This window comes from Emydura macquarii, unplaced genomic scaffold, assembly GCF_026122565.2.
Source record: "Emydura macquarii macquarii isolate MOO-44397 ecotype Brisbane River unplaced genomic scaffold, CSIRO-AGI_Emac_v2 contig_2205, whole genome shotgun sequence".
Taxonomy (NCBI): domain Eukaryota; kingdom Metazoa; phylum Chordata; order Testudines; family Chelidae; genus Emydura; species Emydura macquarii.
Genome location: NW_027132342.1, coordinates 140,189 through 165,157, shown reverse-complemented (window position 1 = coordinate 165,157; position 24,969 = coordinate 140,189). Strand labels below are relative to the sequence as shown.

The 24,969-nt window shown below is 42.8% G+C and overlaps 1 protein-coding gene across 7 annotated transcripts in view; it reads right to left on the bottom strand.

The window, feature by feature from the left end:
* Positions 1–16,458: 16,458 nt before the first annotated feature.
* Positions 16,459–24,969, bottom strand: part of BPGM (bisphosphoglycerate mutase) — a 39,485-nt gene continuing 30,974 nt past the window's right edge. For 6 of the 7 annotated variants that reach the window (XM_067559119.1, XM_067559124.1, XM_067559118.1 and 3 more), the window contains one exon: positions 18,121–20,719. In XM_067559119.1, the coding sequence (XP_067415220.1) occupies positions 20,538–20,719 (182 nt within the window). In that variant the 3' untranslated portion in view covers positions 18,121–20,537. Of the gene's footprint in view, positions 16,515–18,120; positions 20,720–24,969 lie in introns of those variants that run through there. The other variant, XM_067559122.1, reaches the window with a different exon arrangement.

Sequence of the window (24,969 nt, the reverse complement as noted above, 5' to 3'; positions counted from 1 at the left end):
CTGGCGATAGGGTGACCACTAAGAACTTTGTAACAAGGGATGATGCAGCCAATGAACTGTGCCTTTTTCATCCTTCAGGAGGTGTAGAGCTGCCTGCAAATATGGAAGGAGTAGGTAGAGGAGGAAATGCCGGATAAAAGACAGCCCCTACTGATTTAGTACGGGACAGGCAATTTTTTATTTCAATAAGGGCCACCTTTTATAATACAAGACTGGTGGCAACTCTAGTGCCTAAATACCTGTGAGAAACTGGGCCCTGTAGTCAAATTTCATCCACTAATTAATGTGTACAGAATGAGCTCCACTGTGTATAATGTGTTTATTTGCATTTTGGGAGCAGAGTTGTGAACTACAGGGAGCCACAGTTTCATGGCATCATGTTTATAAGAGTTACCTGACATGTTTGGTAAGGACATCTGTTAAATTATTCATGGTTTAGGAGACAAAAACTATAAATCAATTTGGGGATCTAAGGAATATATTGTTCTTTTCATTATGAAATTTAACAGGACAGGGAAAACTTGCAGGGAGAGATGTCAACTTCAGGCTATCATAGTTAGATGATATGCCAACATTGTTTAAAAGGGAATTTATAAATTGTTGCTCTTAAATTGAAATAACTTATAAAACAACACGATGACTGATTTTATTCATCAAGTTTTGTTTCTGAATAAATCAAAATAACTATTATTGGAGGTTATATGTTTCCCTTTTAATAACATGCTGAAAAAAGTTATTAGTGACACCCTGTTTTTCCTGTGCACACTGTGATTATTTCTTTTATGAACATTTTTATAATAATCCAGCCCTGGGACTAACAGCAAGTTTTAAGTTAGAAGCATGTATTCAAGTAAGGGGAGTAAGCTTGACCTGCTACATTTGACATAAAATCACCATTATCTGTCACTCTGGCCATCACTCAAGTACCTGCAAATCTGCTAACTGAACAAGAATGCAGCTTCCCCTTTGTCCAGCCAGCAGGACCTCCAGCAGGACTGCTTTTCAGACACCACACATACCTAAGGTGAAGGTTGCTGCTGCAGAGCATTAGCTAGCAGGAGAAGCTGCAGGTAAAGCTATCAGACACCACTGCGTTTAGGGTGATCAGATAGAAAGTATGAAAAATTGGGATGGGGAGAAGGATAATAGGCACCTACATAAGACAGAGCCCCAAATATTGGGACTATCTCTACATAATCAGGACATCTGGTCACCCATAGCATTCCTCACTCCATTTACACTAGCATAGGGAGTGGTACTGTGAATGTGTTGGTCCCAGAGGGACAAAGTGGGGGAGGTAATATCCTTGCTTGGACCAACTTCTGTTAGAGAGAGCACCAACTGTTCGAGCTACACAGAGATCTGAAGAAGAGCTCGCTGTAGCTCGAAAGCTTATCTCTCTCTCACCCACAGAGGTTGGTCCAATCAAAGCTATTATCTCATCCACAATTTACACTATTAGTTAAGACATTACATTTAAATAAACTTTTTCTCTTACTGACACGATTTTGAATCTCTAACTGTTACACCCTGATAATAAAGCAACACCAAAGTTATGTTCCAGGTTGTCCTATATATATGTAATTAAGGGTTTTTTTAAAAATTGAATGATGAATTTTTCCTGTTTCATACTTTTTTGCCAGTACTTTCGTCTCAGTCACTAGTCTGTACAACATAATCAGCTTTTTAAAATGATTATCATATACAGCCTATATTTTTTCTTGTATCTCACCTCTTAAAACTTCAGCAAAGTTGCCCTGATCTTTTGGAATATTTCAGAGTAGTTGATAAGGACCTGTAGATTATTGTCTTAGTGACCAAAATTCACTTGCATCTCCTTTTGAGATGATGCGAATATTTCAGTAAGAGAGAATTGCATTTATAATGAACCCCTATGATTTACATTTACACTTGTATTTTCTCCCTCTGAAATTATGCTCCGAGAGCTGTGTTATTCCTCAAAACCTTGTTGACCTGTACTGTGTTCTGCAGCTTCTGTATCTCTTTCTGAACAAACACGTGCTTGTACTGTACTGTTTGCTCTGCGTGTAGAGAGTTCCTACAGCTGCTTGATGTTTCCCCCTTTGGGTCCGTGAGGATATCCTTATGATGTTCTAACTTTTCTTCCTCTGCAAGTGAACTGTCTCATGAAAAAAAAAAAGATAGAACTATTTCCAGTTAAAGGTGTATGTAATGTCAACATATGTCATCATGTACCTTTAGGAAAAAATAACCATTCACATATTTATCCCTTACTATAAGCATATTAGTTATTGATCAAAAATAAGTGGTGCTGAACACTGTTTGGTAAATGATCACTTTGTTTAATGGGGACCAGCAAACAACTTGTTTCTGCTGCAGTCCAGAAAAGTTGTCGTCTTTTAGAGCCTTCCGTAATGCAGTTTCTGCTTTTTTAATCTAACCTAACAGAGGTGAAGATAATTAGAAAGCTCCTTTTTAGTACAAACAGGGATATTGTTTTTGAGTTGACCAATCACAGTAAGATGCTGGAAGGTTATGAAGTTTGTGGCTTAGCCCCTTGTGGGCATGGCAGCAGTCCACCATGTAAATGTGGCTTCACTACTTTGTAGTTCATTCAATGGATAACTTATTTACTCTGTACGAGGTTTACAAAATAGAGCAAAAGGAGCAATTGTACGTAGAGCACACTCTGCTCTGATAAAGGCCAGCTGTGCTGCTTTGGGTTTGTACCATGGCAAGTTACAAGATTTCTTTTCAAAGGGTCATTACTTGTTCCTATATTAAAAAAAAAAAAAAGTGGGGGGGGGGGCACATGAAAATCATATACAAAATTACAGCTCCTTTTCATGTACAATGTGTGTGCACTTCTTACAAATTGGAGATGACTTCCTGAATATTTACCTTTTAAAAATAAAAAAGGGGGAAATTGTAGATGAGTCCCTACTCAGTTTCCTGTTACAAAAATAAATATGCCATTTAGAAATTGCAGCCAAATTTATCTATTGTTTGTTTTTTCAAATAATCTGAAGCATATGTTTTCAGTACTAATTTTTCTTCTCATGACACAAACATTTCCTCCAAAATAGAAGGCTATATATTAGTGTTGATTTGTTTATATATTATCAGCATTCTGTGAACAATATTGCTGCAATTTAATTAGTGTTGCATAATAAAACCTCAATATTGTATTATATTTTATGACATATATACACTTAAATAAAGCCATAACATATCATTTCCGTTTTCCAAACTTTGAAGAACGGTTTTTCATATACCTAGAGAACATGCCTCCAAGATTACCTCTGACTTCAAAAAGGCAAAAAAAATCACAACATCGAAAATATTCTCAAATACAGGGGGGAAAAAAGATGGTGAGATGTGAACAACCTGAAGGGAGGTAGGCGCAGTTATAAAAAGTAACGCTGTAAATGAATATTTCTTCCTACTTTGGATATTTGGCAGAGAGTACTTGAAGTTTATGTAGGAAAGTTTGGATACAAAGATTTATTTTTTATGCAGACTATCAATTTAAATGATCTTGAATGTTTTCATAGACTCTAAGGTCAGAAGGGATCAATATGATCATCTAGTCTGACCTCCTGCACAATGCAAGCCACAGAACCTCACCCACCCACTCCTGTAATAAATCTCTAACCTATGACTGAGTTACTAAAGTCCTCAAATCATGGTTTAAAGACTTTAATGTACAGAGAATCCACCAGCAAGTGAGCTGTGCCCCATGCTACAGAGGAAGGCGAAAAACCCCCAGAGCCTTTGCCAATCTGCCCTGGGGAAAAATTCCTTCCTGACCCAAATATGGCGATCAGCTAAACCCTGAGCATATGGGCAAGATTCACCAGACAGACCCCCCAAGAAAGAGTTCTCTGTAATAATTCAGAACCCACCCCATCTAATATCCCATCACAGGCTACTGGCATATCCACCACCAATAGGCAAAGATCAGTCAATTGCCAAACTAGGCTGTCCCATCATACCATCCCCACCATACATTTATCAAACTTAGTTTTGAAGCCAGCTAGGTTTTTGCCCCCACTGCTCCCCTTGGAAGGCTATTCCAGAGCTTCACTCTTCTGATGGTTAGAAACCCGCGTCTAATTTCATGTCTAAACTTCCTGATGTCCAGTTTATATTCATTTGTTCTTGTGTCAACATTGGTGCTGAACTTAAATAACTCCTATCCCTCCCTCTGATGCATTTATAGAGAGCAATCATATCTCCCCTCAACCTTCTTTTGGTAAGGCTAAACAAGCCAAACTCTTTGAGTCTCCTCTCATAAGGCAGGTTTTCCATTCCATGGATCAACCTAGTAGCCCTTCTCTGCACCTGTTACAGTTTGAATTCATCTGTCTTAAACATGGGGGACCAGAACTGCACACAGTATTCCAGATGAGGTCTGACCAACACCTTGTATAATGGTACTAACACCTCCCTATCTTTACTGGAAATATCTCACCTGATGAATCCTAGGACTGCATTAGCTTTTTTCATGGCCACATCCCATTGGCGGCTCATAGTCATCCTGTGATCAACCAACATGCCTAGGTCCTTCTCTTCCAACTGATGTGTCCCTAGCTTACAGTAAAAATTCTTGTTAGTCCCTAGATGCCTGGCCTTGCACTTTCCACTATTAAATTTCATCCTATTTCTATTAATCCAGTTTACAAGGTCATCCAGATCTTCTTGTATGACATCCCAATCCTTCTCTGTATTGGCAACACCTCCCAACTTTGTGTCATCTGCAAACTTTATTAGCACACTTTTTGTGCCAAGGTCAGTAATAAAAAGGTTAAATAAGACTGGTCCCAAGACCGATCCCTGAGGAACTCCACTAGTAACCTCCCTCCAGTCTGACAGTTCACCTTTCAGAATGATCCGTTGTAGTCTCCCCTTTAACAGTTCCTTATCCACCTTTCAATTTTCATATTAATCCCCATCTTTTCCATTTTAACTAATAATTCCCGATGTGGAACCACATCAACTGCTTTACTGAGATCTAGGTGAATTAGATCCACTGCATTCCCTTTGTCTAAAAAATCTGTTATCTTCTCAAAAAAGGAGATCAGGCTGGTCTGGCATGATCTACCTTTTGTAAAGCCATGTTGTATTTTATCCCAATTACCGTTAACCTCCATGTCCTTAACTACTTTCTCTTTCAAAATTTTTTCCAAGACCTAGCATACTACTGAGGTCAAACTAACAGGCCTGTAGTTACCCGAATCACCTTTTTTTCTCTTTCTTAAAAATAGGAACTATGTTAGCAATTCTCCAGTCATACAGTACAGCCCCCGAGTTTACTGATTCATTAAAAATCCTTTCTAATGGACTTGCAATTTCATGTGTGAGTTCCTTTAATATGCTTGAATGGAGATTATCCGGCCCCTCTGATTTAATCCCATTAAACTGTTCAAATTTGGCTTCTACCTCAGATATGGTAATTTCTACCTCCATATCCTCATTCCCATTAGTCACCCTACTACTATCCCCAAGCTCATCATTAGCCTCATTAAAAACAGAGGCATTTGTTTAGATATTTGGCCATGCCTAGATTATCCTTAATCTCCACCCCATCCTCAGTGTTTAGCAGTCCCACTTCTTCTTTCTTGGTTTTCTTCCTAATTATATGGCTATAGAACCTTTTACTATTGGTTTTAATTCCCTTTGCAAGGTCCAACTCTACTTAGCTTTTGGCCTCTCACACTTTAACTCTACATGTTCTGACTTCCAAGAGGTAGCTTTCCTTACTGATCCCTCCCATCTTCCACTCCTTGTAGGCTTTCTGCTTTCTCTTCATCACTTGTCTGAGATGCTTACTCATCCAGCTTGGTCTACAGCTCTTGCCTATGAATTTTTCCCCCTTCTTTGGTATGCAGGCTTCAGATAGTGCCTGCAACTTTGACTTGAAGTAATTCCACTTGAAGTAATCACTTTTAGATCCATGAGTTCTTCAGTCCAGTCCACTTCCCCAACTAATTCCCTTAATTTTTTAAAGTTAGCCCTTTTGAAGTCAAAGACCCTAGTTACATCTAATTTATCCTTCCATTTAGTTTGACCTGAATTAGCTCATGGTCGCTCGAATCAAGGTTGTCCCCTACAACCAGTTCTTCTATAAGGTCCTCACTACTCATGGATACCAAATCTAAAATGGCATCCCCTCTTGTTGGTTCAGTAACCATTTGGTGAAGGAATCCGTTAGGTATCACATCGGAGAAAAATCTGGGCCCTTTTATTACTACTAGCATTTTCCTCCAGTCTATATCTGGGACATTAGTCTCCCATAATCACACAGTTCCCAGTAGTATTTACTGCATTAAAAGCATTAAAGAGGTCTCTATCCATGTCCAAATTGGATACCAGGGATCTGTAGTACACCCCAAGCAATATCCCAGAGGAAGCTCTAGTAACTTTCTTCCCCAATGTGATTTTTACCCAGACAGGCTCTGTCTTATCAATTCCATCACTTCTAATTTTTTTAGTCTACCTCATCATTGATATACAATGCTACTCCACCATCCTTGCCTTTATTTCTGTCTTTCTTAACAGCACATACCCTTCAATACCTGTACACCAGTCATGACTACTATTCCACCATGTTTCTCTTATCCCTATATCATCTGGTTTCACTTCCTCTACCAGTAGCTCTAGTTCCTCCATTGTGTTACCCAGGCTCCTTGCATTGGTATACAAACATCTTAATTTTTGCTGTTTGGCTTCGCTCACATTCCTTACCTGATTTGGCACAGTCATTCTACAGCCAATATTGCCTATTAGACTGGTATCTACACTATCCTTCCTCTTAATATCCATTCTGCTCCCCACCGCTGTGTCCTTTCTTACTTCATTTTCCTCCTTCTCAATGCTAAAATCAGGCACAGAGATTACCTGGGCATCTCCCAACCATCTCCCGCAGCTCTCTAGTTTAAAGCTCTCTTAATCAGTTGTGCCAGCCTCCATCCTAGAAGTGCATTTCCCTCCCTACTCAAGAGAAGTCCATCCCAAGAGAACAGTCCTCTGTCCTGGAATGCCTCCCAGTGACGGTACATCCCAAAGCCCTCCTTATAGCACCACTGCCTGAGCCATCTGTTGATCATCAGAATCTTGTCACACCTTTATTGTCCTCCTCTAGGGACAGGCAGAATCCTACTGAAGATCACCTGAGCCTCGATTTCCTTAAGCGTCTTCCCCAGCCTGGCATAATCTCCTTTGATACATTCCAGCGAGAATCTAGCTATACCATTTGTACCCACATGAAGGACAATCAGTGGATTCTTTCCCACTCTCATTAAGATCCTCTTCAGCCTGAGGTCCACATCCCGTATCTTAGCACCTGGCAGACAGCACACCCTTCTGTTCCATGGATCAGCTTTGGTTACAGGCCTGTCTGTTCTTCTCAGCAGGGAATCCCCAATCACGCAGACCTGCCTTTTCCTGGTAACGGTGCAACTCTCTGGCCTATCCCGTTCTTTCTGGCTGCAAGTTAGTTCTACTTAGATTGGAATTAAGAAGGGGGAGGAGAGATGTGATTTTGTAAAAGATAAAATGAGCCACTGGGCTACAATATCTCTCTCTCTGTCTCAATGAATATTTAAGTATTTATACACAATGGAACAGCTGCAACGGTAGAGACTGAGCAAACCCTACCCCAGAATATCCTATATATCAGTGGTTAGGGCACTCTCCTAGAAGATAGGAGACCCAAGTTCTAGTCCCTGTTCTCCAGCAGGCAGCGTAAGAATTTGAACCCAGGATGAGTTCATGCTGAGTGAGTGCTCTAACTACTTGGCCCAAGGTTATAAGGGACGAACACACAAGCGCCTGACTCCAGGACAAGGTTCAAGACGCTGAGGGGAGAGTGGTGTTTTCCTCCAGCCGGGAGTTAAGTGCCTGGCTGTCATTGAGGGGCAGGCCTTAGGCCACACTCCTCTCTTCAGCATTTCCTGTTGGCCATCTTAGCTAACTCCCTGCCTCAGCGTACGGGCTTCTGTAAATCCTTTTGTAGGAGCTTAACTCCCCCCTCTGTTGTATAGGGAGCCTGGGCACCCAACTCAAGATTATGAATTGCACTAGGTGGCAGGTTACTTAAGTCCCCTTTGTGAATCCCACCCTCAGTGACTTGCCCAAGGTCACACAGGGCATGAGTGACAGGGCAGGAAATTAAACCCACATCTCGCAAGTAGGAGACAAGCATCCTAATCAGCGAGAGCATCCTTCCTCTCACTGGTGACTTGTTTTGAAATTCTGGCACAAAGGGCCAGAAGAGGAGCTGCTGTACACAAAGCATGTTTGAAGATCTGGTCCTGTAAGAAGTCACAGAAGACCATGTCCTATGAGAGCATTTTAATAAAGACTACATTCCAGCTAATGCATTGAGGGAAATCTGCAATTTTTTTTAAATAAAAAAAAAACATTTCCTTTCTTAGTAATTTGAGGGTCAGACCCTTCAGAATTATTTATTCTGACATTTGTTTATGGAGAGAGAAACTTGCCTGACTGATCTGCATGAAATTTGAGTTTTGCAGAATCTGGTACAGTATATTAAATAGAAACAATGCCCATTTAGAATGCAAGTACATATAATTTGCATGTTTTTTTCAGCCAGCAATGCAAACTTTGCCACCAATACCTGTTCCTTATTATTTTAGTTCATCAGTATAGAACTCCAACAAGCTAAGAAAAAACAACAGAATAGAAGCGCTGCACTTTGATTGTATAGGTATAAGAAATTCAATCTAAAAAAATCAATGTAAAACCTAAGTTGAGAGCTTTGGTATAAGAAATTCAAACTCACTGGCATAAACAAGAAAACTCAGAGTGAAAGCTGGAATCTGACCCACTATGAAGACATACAATATATCATCTATCCAGCTGGATGTTTATCACGCCACTCACTCTAGTATCTAAATGCCTCACACTTTGATATTGCATGCTGCATTACAGTCAGCTATAATTCATCCCCTGTAGAAGTCAATGTCATTAGCACTATATTAGGCCTGATAGGATATCAAGCGGCCATTATGATTATCTCAAGCTGGAATACAGTGTGGGTTTGGCAAGACAAAATCCATTTTCCTCGATAGGAGCAGGCCACACTACAGTGATAAAAGGTAAAATATCAAACATGTAACCTTATATTATACTGTTGTTCCTTAATCGGTGTACGTTTGTGCCTGGTTTGTCACTGCTATTTATCTTCTGGTCAAGAGGTAATCTGTCTCTCTCTCAGCTCTTCAGCAGCCTCTGTACCAGTTGCTTATGAGATGGATTTATAGATTCATGAAGGATGGAGAACATTCCTAGTTTCCAGTTGGTGAAATCATTTGAGCCAGAGCCAATCATGTGACATAGGAATCACTGGGTATGAAATTTCCAGCATCAGAAGAAAGTGGCAAGTCTCCATACGAAAGATTCTCCTAAGGCTTTAGTCTAGTGAAATAAAGCTTGTGAACATCTCCATAAGACAGAGTTTATGTCTCTCTGTTGTTTTCTGACATAAGTTCAGTGTTAGCTGTTATTCTAACAAAGAGCATAGTAATATATTTCACTACAGCTGGAATTTCTGTTCTTGCATACACCTGAAATGTGTTCTTCTCACACATGCACTGAAACTCACGAAGACGTTTATTGAAAACCCTAGGAACTGAAACTCACAAGTTTCACACCACACTAATAAGGAGGTTTCAGATAGGTATATTTAACCAGAGGCAGTGTTGTCTTGCATTCACAGCAGAGGACAGGGGAATCAGATTTCCTTAGTTCTTTTTTCAATAACCTCTGCTAGAGACTCACACTCCCCTTGGACAAATCCCCTGAAGCCAACACTTTCAGAAAGAAAAAAAGTGTCCATAGAGGGTGCCTCATTTTTGGACTGCCCACTTTGAGATGCATTGGGCCTAGTGTTCAGAGATGCTGCGTACCTGCAGCTGCCCTTGACTTCAGTTGGAGCTGTGGGTGGTCAGTGTCTCCAGAAGCTAGGTCCAAAGTGGCTCAGATTAGGTACCCAAACAACAATTAACCTATTATTCCCTTTTGGAACATAGCTCTGCTATCTGTCCAGTTTGTCCTCTAACGCAACAATGCTTTTTTCCTGTCCTTTCCTACAACAAGCAGAATTAGCTTGGTATCATTGACAAATATCTTTTTCAAACCTGAATGTTTCTTAGCACCTGTCCCCGTCTCCTAGATTAACAGACTCCTCCCCTCCCCATAATGGAATGCTAAACTGTAGTATGTTATTCAGCCATTAAGTGGCAGTGTGTGTAAAAATACCTTATTTAAATAAGCCTCAGTCATACCTGGCAGAGCATTAAAGGATCTTATGATGAACACATCTGGTGTGCATAAGCAAGCTCAATAGCCATACCTGGTACAGAACTACATGACACCCCCGAACGCTGATAGTTTTACAGAACCAGTTCTCCTGATGCCCAGTCTTCTCTCAAAACCACTAGACCTCAAGTCGTACCTCACACCATTGCCTGTAACAACTATGGTAGCAGATCAAAGCCTGCTCCTATGTATGTTTCCTGCAAGATGCTGAGTTGTCTTTGCCTTCAACTGGATCAAATGTCATCTTCTTGTGGGCTCACACTCCAAGGCCAACCCACAGTACCTGCAATTTTACTTAATTCCACCCACCCACCCACCGATAAAAGTAGTTATGGGACCCCAGCCTTGACTGTTGACTCTGGACAAACTTAAAACAATCCAGCCTTCCAGGAAATGGTACAACAATGATATTGCTCCTGTATCATTTATCTAGCCCTGTGAAGTTGGTGTTACATTTGAAAAGAGGCTACATATTGTGCAGTAATTATTTAGTTCTCACTTACAAATCCATTTATTCAGCCTCAGAATCTAAGTCTCCTTCATGCAGCTGGTTAAATGACAGAGCTCTGTTACTGACCAGAACACAAACAGCACTTTTGGGGAGCTGGAACACAACCTCCTCTTCCAACCTGCACAGAACAGTGTACCATTGTGCCTTTCCGTTAGGGAGCAAACTAATCATAATACTCTTGCTCCACCTGTTGTTCAGTTGCATTTGTGCAAGTGGATGTGTGGTTGCAGTGCACCAGAACCAACTGACTCACAGCATAAATTCTGTTGGAGATATTTATGTGCTGTATCTTTTACCTCGCTTACCCACTCCTACCCCAGCACAGATGCTGGAACCTGCCAAGAGTATGCAGTGTGGAGAGAACCACAGATTAGAGCAGAAGTGGCATCTGACCCTTAACTACATTGCTGCTTACGGGCACCACAAAAGCTGTTGGAGCATGACAAGCATCAGGAAAGCATGCTTTTTTCTTTGTTTAACTGCTTTCCATTTTACACAGTGCTGTCTCAGGTGTATAAAAACAAGGCTTTTCAATAAAGTTGTCCAGCAGTGGCAAGGCAGGGGTATTGTTTTTAATTTTTATTAAAGCAGAAAAACATCCATTTTAGCACTAATAGAAGTAGGAATCTCACCATTGTCTGTTTACATTGTAAACCTCTTCCAAGCAGGGGCTGTGTCTTACTCTGTATCTGCACAGTGCCTGGCTCAATAGAGCCCCATGGTTGGCTGGTCCTTAGGCAGGAACGTAATAAACATGATTAAGTAATTTCCCTGCTGTTCTGCTTGTTTCTGGGACTGAAGGGGATTTCCAAGGTGGCAACAAAGCACTGCCTGGCTCTGTGACTAATTGTTTCCCTCAGGAAACGATTTAAACATAGAGGTTTGCACTCTAGAAGGCTCATGCTTCTTCCCTAAAAATGGAATTTCACTCACCGCAGTGGTTTCTCCCACTGCCCAAGAAATGGGCAAATGGATGGGAAATAAATGTCTCAAGTTCAGAAGCCCTGGGCAAGATGGCTCGGAAGGAAATGAGTGAGCACAGTGAGTGGAGTTGGGTGTACATAACATCTGTTATCAGTGCGCACATGCATAGCATAGGGTCGGATTGGCTGCCCTTTTTAGTTTGACAGAGCAGCAGCAGCAGCATCCAGGGCCTATTTCCATCTGTGATGAGCCAGGAGGCAGCTACTGCCACAGTGATCCAGGCCTTATAGCATGTCTATACTGCATTGAAAAACCTACAGCACAGGCTCAGAGACCAGGTCAATTAACCCAGACTTGCAAGGCTCAGGGGCTAAAAACAGCAGCTTAGACATTCCCACTCAGGCTGGAGCCCAGGCTTTGAGACCCTCACTACGTTTTATTTTTAGCCCCACAGTCTGAGCCCAAGTCAATTGACCCAGGCTCTGAGACTCAGTATTGCAAGTTTTTCTTTGCAGTAGACAGACAGACAGACCTTCCATGGCCCCCAGGCTGGGTTACTGCAGTGCCCTCTAACATAGGGGCCATCTCCTATGCACCCTCTTGGGCCAGATGTCACTCTGCAGCACCCTGCCTATTTTCTCCTCCTTTCGCCCTTAAAAACCTCACAGTTCAAAGGGGGCTCAGACAACCAGCATAAGGGGTCCCATTTATTTAGTCCTCTGAGGCACACTGGCCCTCTAGGCCACAAGCAGGTTAGTGTTTCTCTCCTAATGTAGCCCAAAAAAATACCCCACACACATACACACACAGCCTTCATCCCAGTTGGCAGTCTCTCCCCTGCTTTCACAGGGCCTCTCCCAGGCTTCCCTACCTGGAGAGCTTTCTCCCACTTCTTCAGCTTTTTTCCCCTACAGACACCTTCTTGCCCCCTGCAGCAGCTACAGACCTGGTCACAGTATCCTGTGCCTCCTCCCTTTACTGCACCTTCTTGTTCTTTTGATCCTGGCAGCCCCCCGATTCAACCCAGGTGCGGCTCAGCCTGTAATCAGGGCAGGCTTAGCCCCAGGCTCTTCAGCCTATGGGGGTAAGCCACTCCATAGCAACCACCAGAGAGTTCTGTGCCATTACTCTACAGCAAGGGTGTCAAACTCACTGAAGGTGACAGGCCAAATTCACAAAACCTGTACTTCAAAGGGGCCATGCAATGCCCGCCACCAAAAAATTCAGCCCATCTTCCCCTTTTCGGGGAAGGCTCCATCTTTCACATCATCCTCCAGCTACGTGTTGGATAAATGTGAAGGCCCTCTGCCCTGCCCGCTAGAAGGGACAAGGCCATCTTCTCTGTTCACCCTCTCCCACCCCAGAGCCTCCTGGCTGCTATGATTTGGGGAGGAGCCCGTCCCTGTGTTTTTCTCTGCCTGCTTCAAGGAGACAAATCCCAGCCTTTCCAGAGCTTCCATTTGAATCCCTGTCCCCTCCGCCTGCCCTGGCTGTTGCTCAGAACTTTTACAAACGGGAAAGCAGCAGCTCAACTGGCCTGGTGCTTAGAGAGACAAGGTGAAGTGACCAGTTAACCCTTCTCCAGTCAAACAGCCCACTCTTCTAACCTCTCCAAGCACATCATCAGAAGAAAGCTGCTCACAGGCCAGGACACACCAACTCGAAGCAGCACTGACCCTGCCAGAACAGAGGCAAACACAGCAGACTTCTCTCCAGTCTCCACTGTTACAATGATCAACACCCCTACAATACAACACTCCTTTCAAGATCCATGGATCGTACACATGCCCATCATGTGGCGTACCTCATCCAGTGCATTAAGTGTCCCAATAACAACTATGTGGGTGAAACCATGCTACAAATGAACTCTCACAGAAAAATTATTTAGGACAAACACACCTGTGGGTGAACACTTTTCACTAAAGCAATCACTCCATCTCTGACATCAGCCCTCCTCCTTAACGGAAACCTGCACAATACCTTCAAACAAACCTGGGCACTTAAATTCATAACTTTGCTGACACTAAAAAGCATGGACTGAAGAGAGGTACTGGATTTATAACTTACACAACAATCTATAACCCACTAAAAATCCCTCCCATATTTTTTCTCCTCTCTCTTTTTCCCCCCTATGACTGGAGTGGTGTTTACTGATCACTTCACCTTGAATGGTCCCTTGAAATGTGTTAACTACTTGTGCTAAACAATCTGTTCCACCTTGTATTTAGCTGTGACACTGAGTATGTTTCCCAGACCAGAAGAAGAGCTCTGTGTAAACTTGAAAGCTTGTCTCCCTCATCAACAGAAGTTGGTCCAACAGAAGATATTACCTCACCCACCTGTTCTCTCTAAAAGCCAGGGCCCAAACATGGCTGCACCACCATTGCATGTCCTGATGCTCCTCTGCTACCTTGCTGCCAGAGGAAACTGTGGGTGGTTGGAAACCAGCACTGAAGACTGACAAGACTCTGGCCAGTTTTCATCTTGCTGCACCTTGGAGAAGATTTGAGCAGCGGCAGCAACAGAGCATTCTGACTGAAGATTTAGGAAAGCAGCACTAGATTGTCTTGGACTCAATTTGCATTTGGACGTTACCTTCACAACTATGAGCGTTCATTACAAAAATAGTAAGTGTAGGTTCTGCAGAAGGTGATGGCTCTAGCCAAGGAGTTGCCCTAGCCCCCCTGCTCAATGGATTTTTTTCAAGCCCTTGTTAAGGTTGGCTGTAGTCAGTGGCCCTTGCTCTGTAACTTTTCTGATCTAAAACTGAGCAGAGTCATCAGGCCAAGCCCACACTCAGCTGTTCTTTTGTTTGAATAAAGGAAATGATGTTGACGACCCAGGAGGTGCTCTTCCTTCTAAATCATAACTTGGTACCATGCTCTGCATTGGCTAAGGGGCACTGCTGGTGGTGCCATCTTTCAGCAGAGTTATATAGAGTTCTTGAACATCTGTTCTCCTTAAATCCCAGGGCACCTTTCACTTGAGTGGTGGCATTACCAACCCTAACTGGTATAAAAAATAAATCATGAATCGGCATGAAAACCAGGGCCCAGACACCCCAAGGGGAGAAGAGAAAATGAGCAGTTAAACCAACTGATGGCATACTGGATTATTGTACTATAAATGTAGATCAAGAAAGGTCTTTTATGAAAGCTTGTAATGTTCTGAATGTAATGGTCATTATGAGATACACATGGTTATGAATCTATGTATATAAAAAACTGTGTTCCTAATCTGTGCTATAATTTTAACTACACATCACAGTAGGGAGGGACACCTCCACAGATAGTTTACGTGAAATGAACTTCAAGTACTCATTGATTGTGCAGCCCAGGAAAAATAATGGACCATAAGTGGACAACCGATAATGGACAACATTGAGACATCCCACCTATCAAGTCAAGAGAGAATTTCCCCGGCACTGAATAAGCATGCATCACCATGCCAAAGGGGTGAGGGGGGAAGATTTAAGAAGGAGGTGTAAAGCTGAAGTTTCATCCAGAAATTGAGGAATAGCCTCTAGACAGGAAACTGAATGCTAGTGCCCCCTCCAGGTAGTGGTATGCTGGGAAACTGTTCAAAGGCAATAGGTAACTAGTATTAGAAAAGAGATTTTATCAAATATGGAATTGTAAAAGCCTGAGATTGTGCCTTGGCTGATTTGCTGTGTAACTTGTATACATTTGCTCTCCTGCACTAGTTCATCTTGGAATCTGTGATTTTTGTGATTTTGTATTACATTTATTTTCAGGCCAGCCAGGTTTCTGTTGTGCAAACTGTGCTGAGTGTGTGCGCCAAAGTGAACTGATACCTGGGAGGGCAGGTTTCACACCTTTGGGGCGGACAAACCAGAGGGGAACAGTCCAAACGTCTGGTACTTAAGAACTCAAGAAGGATGAATGTAGGGAGACTAAGACTAGAAGGGTGGTTGGTGTCACCCTGCAAAGAGCAACCCGGCTGGTGGAAGCCAATGTGAGACACTGTCCTTGTGGGCAGGCAAGTGCTGTCAGGAAATGGAACCAAAGCTGCACAGCATGAAGGCCAGGCCAAGGTTACCAGGCAGGCAGTTTCAGACCCCTTCCCAGTGTGTGAGACTCCAAAACATCACAGTCAGGCCGCCCAAAGTTATGAGATTGGCTTAAAAAAATCATGATTGTTTGTGTTGTTTTGTTTTAAGATCATATATTTTGGGGCTTCTCTTTGCCTTCTTGGTTTTCTCTCTTAGGTTTTATGCTGCCACCAATCACCATGGCATCTGAGCGTCTTCCATGTCAAATCAATAGCAACAGCAATAGGTTTAGCAGACCTCATGGAGTCAGACACTTCTCCAATTTGGGGATCAAAGTTCTGCTTCAGGTAAAGGGCATGGGGTGGGAAGGAGGCTTGTCACCAGCAGCCAAAGCTTTAAGTAAAGACATCGAACATTGTCAGACTGTTGCCAACTTTTTGTGACTTCTAATGTTAAAAGCCTCAGTATTCTGAAGCTAAAAAAATCATAGTTACACAAATTCTCGTTATCTAAATTCCCCTAGAGTTTGAAATGGACATACACCTCTCCCCCCAACTTCTTTTCATTTAAGGAAAAAAAGTTGGGCAGTATGCATGCCATGTTTTACCCAAAAAGTGGCTCATCACACATCACTGAAATGCAAATGACAGTTTGATAAGCGTTTTGGCATCCTTAAATTGAAAGTGCAATGCCATGGTGATTATAAAGTTAACCTGCAAAAAGCCATCATTTTCTGATTATCTATGGGAAAATGAAGAAAGAAAAAAGAAAGAGCTGAAGCCAAACCATTTTAAAATTGTATTTCAGGTGGTTTATTGAATTTTAAAGGACTTGCCAGCTCTACAATAAGTATTTACAAGTGTTCTCAACAGGATCACACAACAAACCACACATTTCAAACCCATAAGCAAACCAACCCATGTCCATGAGATCTGCTATGGAAATGCTGTATTATTTTCAGAACTCTGAAGCTCAATCACAATCAAGGGAAAATGCACCTTCTAATCATGGATTTAGAAGGGCCAACAGGCTGCTTCTGATCCACCCCTTTGCTGTAAGACAACAAAGCCTTTAGATCAGGTCCCTTCCTCGTGAACGCTGGCTTCTGTCCTAAAGTACACACATCCTGTGTGTGTGTGTGTGTGTGTGTGTGTCAGTAACAGAATTACAAGGGATGTCAAGAGACCAGTGCTGGTAAGTGCTCAGGAACTCCTTGACTGGACCTCCAATTCTGCTCCCTATTGAGGGGCATGGAATAGCACCAAGGAGAAGATCAAGGTCTCAGTCTGTTGCTCCCCGCACTGACAATGCTAAAGAGCATAGCTACTGAACCTCAGCAAGCTGCTTTGGCATCAAACAGAGTCTCAGCCAAAATAACTGCAGTCCCAACTTCCCACTGCACTACCATTGCTTCTTGAGTTAAGAGCATTGTAAAAAATCGTGGAACTGCCATGTTTCCGCAGTTCTATTTGAAGCCATTTTCGATTTGCTCCACTTGGCTGGCTGCTGGGAGGGAACCTAGGGTTTCTGAACATTTACTCAGCACTTTCCCTCCAAATCTTCTACTTAAAGGTCAAGTGTTCCTAGGATCAGTGCCTCTTTCCCTTCTGAGTGAGATCATGAGGCACTGATATCTAGCCCCACTTTTGTGTTACGTGAAATGCACGGGCAGTTATGCAGTTTGGATTACTTATCAGAGTTCTGAGCATTACATTTTAGCTGCAGCACTTCAAGTTCTCCAAAATTCCTATGTTGCACTCCTTCGGCATTGCAGTATGGTGAACAGCTGAGAGCCATGCTCTGGCCTCAGTTACATGTCCATGAATCCCTGTGTGGTCAATGGGAGTTATATGTAGATAGCGGAGGCCAGCATGGGGCACTGGTAGTCTTGTTTGCAAAACTATACTAATTTTTCTCTGCTAAAAAAATACTAGATAACCCATGTTTCTTTTCACTCCCGCCCACAACAAGTTCAGGCATTTAAGTACATCTCAGTCCATACAGATGAGGGACTCCACTCCTGCTGAAGTCTCTGTTAGTGCTGCTTCACGAATGTCCATAACAGTGCTAGTGTCAGAGCTCTCACCCCAAAGAGAAATGCATGTTAGTGATGGGGCTCTAGAGAGTAAACATTCACCGATCGGCAGCCAACGTACTGATGCGACCGCAGAGGAGATCATTTACAACTCAAACACCATATACAGATGAATATTATATACATAAAACATACACCAGGCTGTAATGTCAGAAGTATAGGGGATTGCATAGAGATTCTCATCTAGTGCACAATAATTTGAGGATTAAAGTAAATTGTGTCTTATTTCTACAAGGGAAGAAACCTACCTGGTTTTTATTTTACAAAGAGAAACTTTATCTTAAAAACACCAAAGGCTATCACTAGCCCCTTTTGCAAGTGCAATATAAAGAAAAACAAACAAACAAACAAACCAGCAATCCAATGGCCATCCATGTAAAGAAAGGATACCCAGCACTATGTCAGCATGCTTTACTGACACAAGCTACTACAACATTGTGAAAGTCAGGGCGCTAAAGAAGTGCAAGGCAAAGCCACTCAATTTGTCAGGAGGCGGTCTTTTCCTTGCACCTATAAAAATCCAATTAACAAGCCACTCACTGCAAAAAGCTCCATGTGAGATTTTTTACAGGCACTGCACCCAGGGAATTCACAGTTGTTCCCACGGCAGCCATAACTTGGCCGCAATGAACATACGAAGGGCCACATTCTGCCTTCAAATAGGCACATGCAATTTCCATGGAAGACAGTGGGAGCTCTGTGCAACAGAGGACGGAATTTGCACCACTGAAAGAGTTCAGTTACTGGGACAGATTCAGATTTAAGACAGAGTGCAAGAGAAATGAGATTAAGGACCCATAACGTGGAATTTCCTGACATTAGTGCATGTAAAAAACCCAACCACAATGTTCGATATAAAGGTAAATTTGTTTAAAAAAAAGACACTGCACACTGAAGTAACATAGGTAGTTGTGATGAGCGGTTCACAGGAATTAACTCTGGAGGTCAATTTTAATGTTCTCTACTATTTACTAGATCACATGATGAAAACAGCTGTATTTATTTCATTCTGTGGCACTCCACATACCACACACCACTCACCATTACAATCTCATCAGTATTGCTCTTGCAAGGAGTTAAGTTTGGGAACACCATAGTAATCTCACTTGCAAAAATGTTTGTAAAGAGTTCAGTGAAGACGACTCTTTAGCGTGACTTGCTTGTATTTAATCTGGAGTGCCACAGGGTGGTGGAAGCGGGGATTTCACAGGTTTGGACCGGGCTTTATTAAAGTAAATGGGAATGTTATCAGTGACTTTAATGAGAGCTGGATCGATCCTGTTATGTTAAATATTTGAAACCTATCCAGAGTACTTGTTCTAATAAGGGCTAAAGTCCATGACAAGTCTGAAACACTAATCTCTTTGTGCTCCGTTTTGAGGGCTAAAGTCTATTGAGTTACATCAGTGAAATCCCACTACATATGTATCCCATTAATCACTTGATTGTAGGGGTGTCATTTCAATAGACACTTATCACAGAGGTGCCCATCTCCTCCCTAGGTCCCCCAGTTTATAGATGGGACCTGAGGCACTAAGGGTAAGTTTACACAGCCTGCAGAAGTAAGCTTCCCAGCCTGGGTCGACAGACTCAGTCTAGCGGGGCTCACACTGGCACTCTAATCCCCCTGCCTAGGCTTCAGAGCCCAAGCCACTACATCAAAGTGCTGTCTACAGAGCTATTTTTAAGAGCACTAGCATAAACCCCACAAGCCTGAGTCTGTTGACCTAGAAGGCTCACTGCTGTGGGCTGTGTCAACATACCCAGAGAGGCTAAGTGACTTGTCCAAAGTCACACAAAGTCTGTGGCAGAGCAGGGAGTTGAACCTGAGTTTCCCTCATCCCAGGTCAGTGCCCCAACCACTGGGCCATCCTTCACCTAACACTGGTGCAACCTAGCAGAATTTAGCCCTAAAAACTGGTCTTAAAAGCATAAGGGGGCAGGGGAGAAGATGACTTCTTCCAAGGACACCCCACTTCAATGTGTAGCTAATACAAACAGCCAGCTAAGCTATTACTGGATTGCACTTTTCCTGGAGCAAGAACTAGACTTGAGAGAGTAAAGCCACAAGGTACTCTTTTGTGCTTCAAGATGGGCTGCTAGCAAAAATGCATTCCCAGCCACTGCAGCATGACTGCAATAAGATGAACAGAGAACCGCCTGTCATGTACACATTCCTGCCACAAGCGGGCTTCTTAAGAGGTCTTCCAGTAGAGAACAAACCTAATACTTACCTTTTGCAAACTGGGAGCATTTAGTGCTCATAAAAGCTAAGAACTTAAAATACTACTGAGAGACAGATGCTCTGCAGTGCAAGCTTTCCCCACAGAGCTCTACCAATACTTCTTAATCCTGACCTGTAATATACTCTACCATATTTGCTGGTTTGGGCCCCCTGTGAGCAAAGATTTGTGGCAGATTCTGTAGCAATTTTATGTTGTCCTTACTATCACTTAGGATGAAATCAGCCATCTCCTTTTCACCTGTAACCACACTGGGACTGGAAATCTGGTCTTCAAAGGTGAAAGGTTGGCATACTAACCTAATGCCTAACTAGCACTCTTTCTACTTGTTAATTTTAAATATTAAGATCACAAAGTGCAATTGAACGCTCACAAAGCACTACTTATTACCACACGCAAAAGGGAGGGTGGCAGCATCCAGAAGCATTATTTCTTCTCCACAGGTATGACTTTCCCTTGATCTTCCACTTTTCTGATGGCAGCTTGGATAGCCTCTTGATCACCTAGAAACTGATGACGGCTAAAAGGGCGCAGATTCTCATCGAGTTCAAGCAGCACAGGCACGCCAGTAGGGAGGGTAACATTAACTATTTCCTCATCAGAGATGCCTGCAAAGAGAGAAAACAAAACACCTCACACAGTTAAACCCAGCACAAGGCAACCTCATGCCTTAAAATTGGAGATACTTTGGGGCAAAGACATTGGTCCACATTCTCTGCTGCGGCAGCGATCTGTTCAGCTAAGTACAGAGTTGAAGCACAGAGGCCATTAAGGTTTCTTGATTATCTGCCTGGCTCAACCCTGGCCCCAGTGCAGATTAGCTTTAACCTATGACAGCTAGAAACAGTCCTTAGGAGACTTTCAGCCAGCTGGAGCATAACATGGAGGGGTGGCATGGAAGCCAGCTAGATACACAGTGGGGACTTCCCCACTGAGACCCAGAGAGCCTCTCCATGTCAACAGGCAAAGAGCACACCATGCCGTAACTCACATCAGTCTGGGCATATCGTGTAAGCTGTCCTCTGGAAACACCCTGATCATTAATATTATTGTACGATTTATGTACAGGTGATGTGTAAGGAATTATGGAAATATTCCTAAATATTAGATAGTGCATTAAGTCCAGCCTGTCCCAGACAAAGAAACGTTGTTTTCCCTTACTGACGGCATCTCCAGTGGAAATGGAGCAAGGCGAGGCCAGAAACAATGGAAGTACACTAACATATAAGGTCAACAAAGCCATCAAACTAGCAAATAGGGTGGAAGATGTCCCTTTAATGATCACGATAGGGGATGCTGTACCTCCAGGAAGGCTGCCTGCTTCTTGAAACAGAGACAATGGACTTTGGGAAATATAAGCAGGAACAGAAAGCCATTTTGGTCTACATCACCTGAGAGACACAAGGACCCAGAGCTCTTGAAAACTGAGAAAGGCAAAGGGGAATGACCATAGGTGAGAAACCTACTTAGACAAAGATTATAACCTGCTGAAGTTGAAAACGTGTTTTGTTGTTGTAACCTCTCCTATATCTTTCAGTCTGTAGTTGAAATCACTTAAACCTATGTTCTTTGATAATAAACTTATTCTTGTTTTATTACAAAGCCGCCTCACTGTGCTGTTATACTGAAGTGAAGTGTGGGTTCAGCCAACCTGACAGGCTGACGGGCGCTTTTTGGAGGCAGCAAATTTAATGCCTTTTGAAAGCACCCAGGGAGAGGGACTGGACACTGCAGAGACACATCTCTGGGGAACTTGGGAATTGGGGTTCACTGATTGTTACCTGCAAGCCAAGGTTTGGACTAGCAGTGTCCTGAAGAATATGCTGGGCAAGTCAGACAAGCTGATGTGTCAGGGAGCTGACACACAGCTTCGCAGCAGCAATACTCATTCACGCTGAGGCAGAGCGGTAAGAAAATGGCTCATAGTTCTGGGTTACCTGAGCAAGATGTCACACCCACACTGGGGGAATCCCCAGCAGAAGAAGTGAAGTCAGTCAATTTCTTCTCCCTTTTAGCCAACTAAGTGGGGCAGGGAAGAGAATCTGCCTGTAGGACACACATCTTTCTTTCAGGAGGCTCTTTGGGACTGGGACTTCTCCCACCCTGAAAACACACATACCCTGCATGTCTGCACAGCGCATAGCACGATGGAGCCCTGATCCTTAACCGGTGCCGGAAGGTGCTACTGAAGCATGAAACAACTTCTACTACGCAACCAATTTGTCTGTCACTTTGAGGGGTCTATTCGAGATTGGTTTTAAAACCTGCATGCTCCAACTTGGCTCATCAACCTTATCTACAAAGAGAGAGACTTAATTCACTCACTGTTGGGACTGCTCCACACTGGGACTTTAAACTGGCATAACTACATCTTCCGGGGTGTGAAAAACTTCCGTCCCCTGAGCGATGTTGTTAACCCGGGCCCAACCACACACCTTCCAGCCCATCCCATAGACAGCACTAGGCTGACAAAAGAATACTTCTGTCGACCTAGCTACCATCTCTTGGGGAGGTGGATTAGCTATCCTGGTGGGAGAACCCCTCCTGTTGGCATAGGTGGGGTCTACATCAAAGAGCTATGCTGCGCTGCTGGAGCTGTTTAAGTGAAGACAAACCCTTGGCCTAACACCGATGCAGTTCCACCACAGTGCTAGGGCTTGCCTACACTTTAAACACTACCTTAGTGTAGACACTGCCTATGCCGAGGGGAGGGGCTCTCCCATCAGCGTAGGTAAACTGAGGCAGTACCTAGGTCTACGAAAGAATTCTGCTGTTGACCTAGTGCTGTCTACACCAGGGGTTAGGTCAGCTTAACTACCTCCTCCAGGAGTAGGGATTTTTCACACCTGGAGAACTGTAGCTGTCTCATCCTAACTTTTTAGTTTACACCAAGCCCTAGTGTAGGCCAAGTGCAGACTTTTTGTACCCCCGTGTGTGCCACACATAGAGAGCCTGAGAGTAACCTGTCCCCACTCTACATTACTGCCACCACAGCTGCCAGATCAACAGTGAGAAAATCACTAGAGTAAAGGGAACCTTATTTCTGTCTCCACATGTTTGCACTGACCACCACAGACAACTGGTGACAAATCTTCTCTGCAATGGCCGCCATTTGGAGCAGACATCTTGCTTCAATTTTTATCTGGAAAGATGGTTATTTCTCTCTTCTACTTTTATTGAACTCCACCTGTATTTAATTCTAAAGCATTTTGGGGATAGCATTTCTATGAGACACACTACACAATAAAGCTGTGTTGTACTGGTCACATATCACTAGAAAAAACAAAACAAAAAACAAACCTTCAATCAATCAGTCCTGCTCCCCAAAACAGAGGACAAACAAAGCCCCCACACCCCAAACAAACAGCTGAAAACTAGGATTTAAATGGAGCCAGAGAGTGATTGCTGGTTGTTTCTACATAATGGGTAAAATTTTCAAAAGCTTCTTTGGAGCCTAAGTCCCACAACTTTCAGTGAGACTTGGGGCATGTCTACACTCTTAGCTGGAAGGTGTAAATGCCAGCTCAAGGAGACATGATCAGAGCTAGCTCTGATCAAGCTAACACATTAAAAATAGAGTGCAGTGGCAGTGGAGTGAGCAGTTGGAGGGGCTAGCTGCCATATGCTATTTTTAGAGCTGGAATTTGCACCCCCAGCTCAAAGCACAGACATATCCTTTGGCTCCTGTATGACTAAGTAATCATGTACACGCTTGTGAAAATTTTGCCCCATGTCTGCAAACACATTTCCTGCACACAAAAATATGTGCGAGAGAGTAAGCTGTTGATAATTTATTGGATCCACTTAAGGAAAGGGATCTTTTTGAAACACTGGGGTTACAGAAGCAGATTGTAACTGGAAAGCTAGACAGCCTGGAGTAATACAAGTTCAAAACCAAATCACTAACTTTCCAAACGGATTAACACGCAAAATGGACCAAGGAACAACAGGTAAAGTAGTGGTAAGCAGCTAAGAGAACAGACAGCTCTCACAGAACACAGGGGTGTAAAGGGACACATTTTTCTCACATTAGGTGGAAGGGAATGACCAACATATAAACAGAAACAAATCAAGACATTCATAGCAGCACTCTTTATCAGGAGTGCTGGAAAAACATTGATTGCAACTTTCACTATCAGTTGCTTTAATAAGAAAAGGTTTAACTTCGTTTAAAGCTCTCCATTGTTAGAGAGACTTTCAGAGCAGTGAACCAAAATTCATTTGCCCATGGGAACAGGATGGCAAATGAATCCTAACAGGATATTTACATAGCTCCACAAGTGTATGCTCCTTTAAAAAAAATAGCAAAATGAAAAGTAAAGTTCACAGATCTCATGAGCAAATCTAATCCATTTTATAATTTTGCCCTGATATACTATAAATGTGGGGTTTCAGTGTGAACTGAAGGAAGATTTGTTGCAAATGACTGAGATTTGGGTTTCATTCTAAAACCCCAAATTCAGAAAGATGTATGCTACTGGGAAGAAATTCATGTAAATCTTTGCAAAACGCAAGCACCAAGTTTCTCACAGCTTTACTCACAATCCTATAACTGATCAAAGTCAATCTGTACAACAGTATGACACTGCATGAAAACAGAAGAAAAATGATGTGCCAGTTCTAAGCAACAGCTCCAAGAACCTCAAGACGATCAGTAGAGTCAGAGAGCGTACTCCTACGTCAATACACTTTTAGAATTCCATGCAGAAGCACTGGGCTGCTGCATTTAAATAAAGGCTATGGAACACGTGTACTGCATTCAAGACTCTGTGTTCATAATGCTAATGATCTCAAATTCACATAGCACTCATCCTAAAGGATCCTTAAAACACTTTATACTCTATAAACCAAATTCACC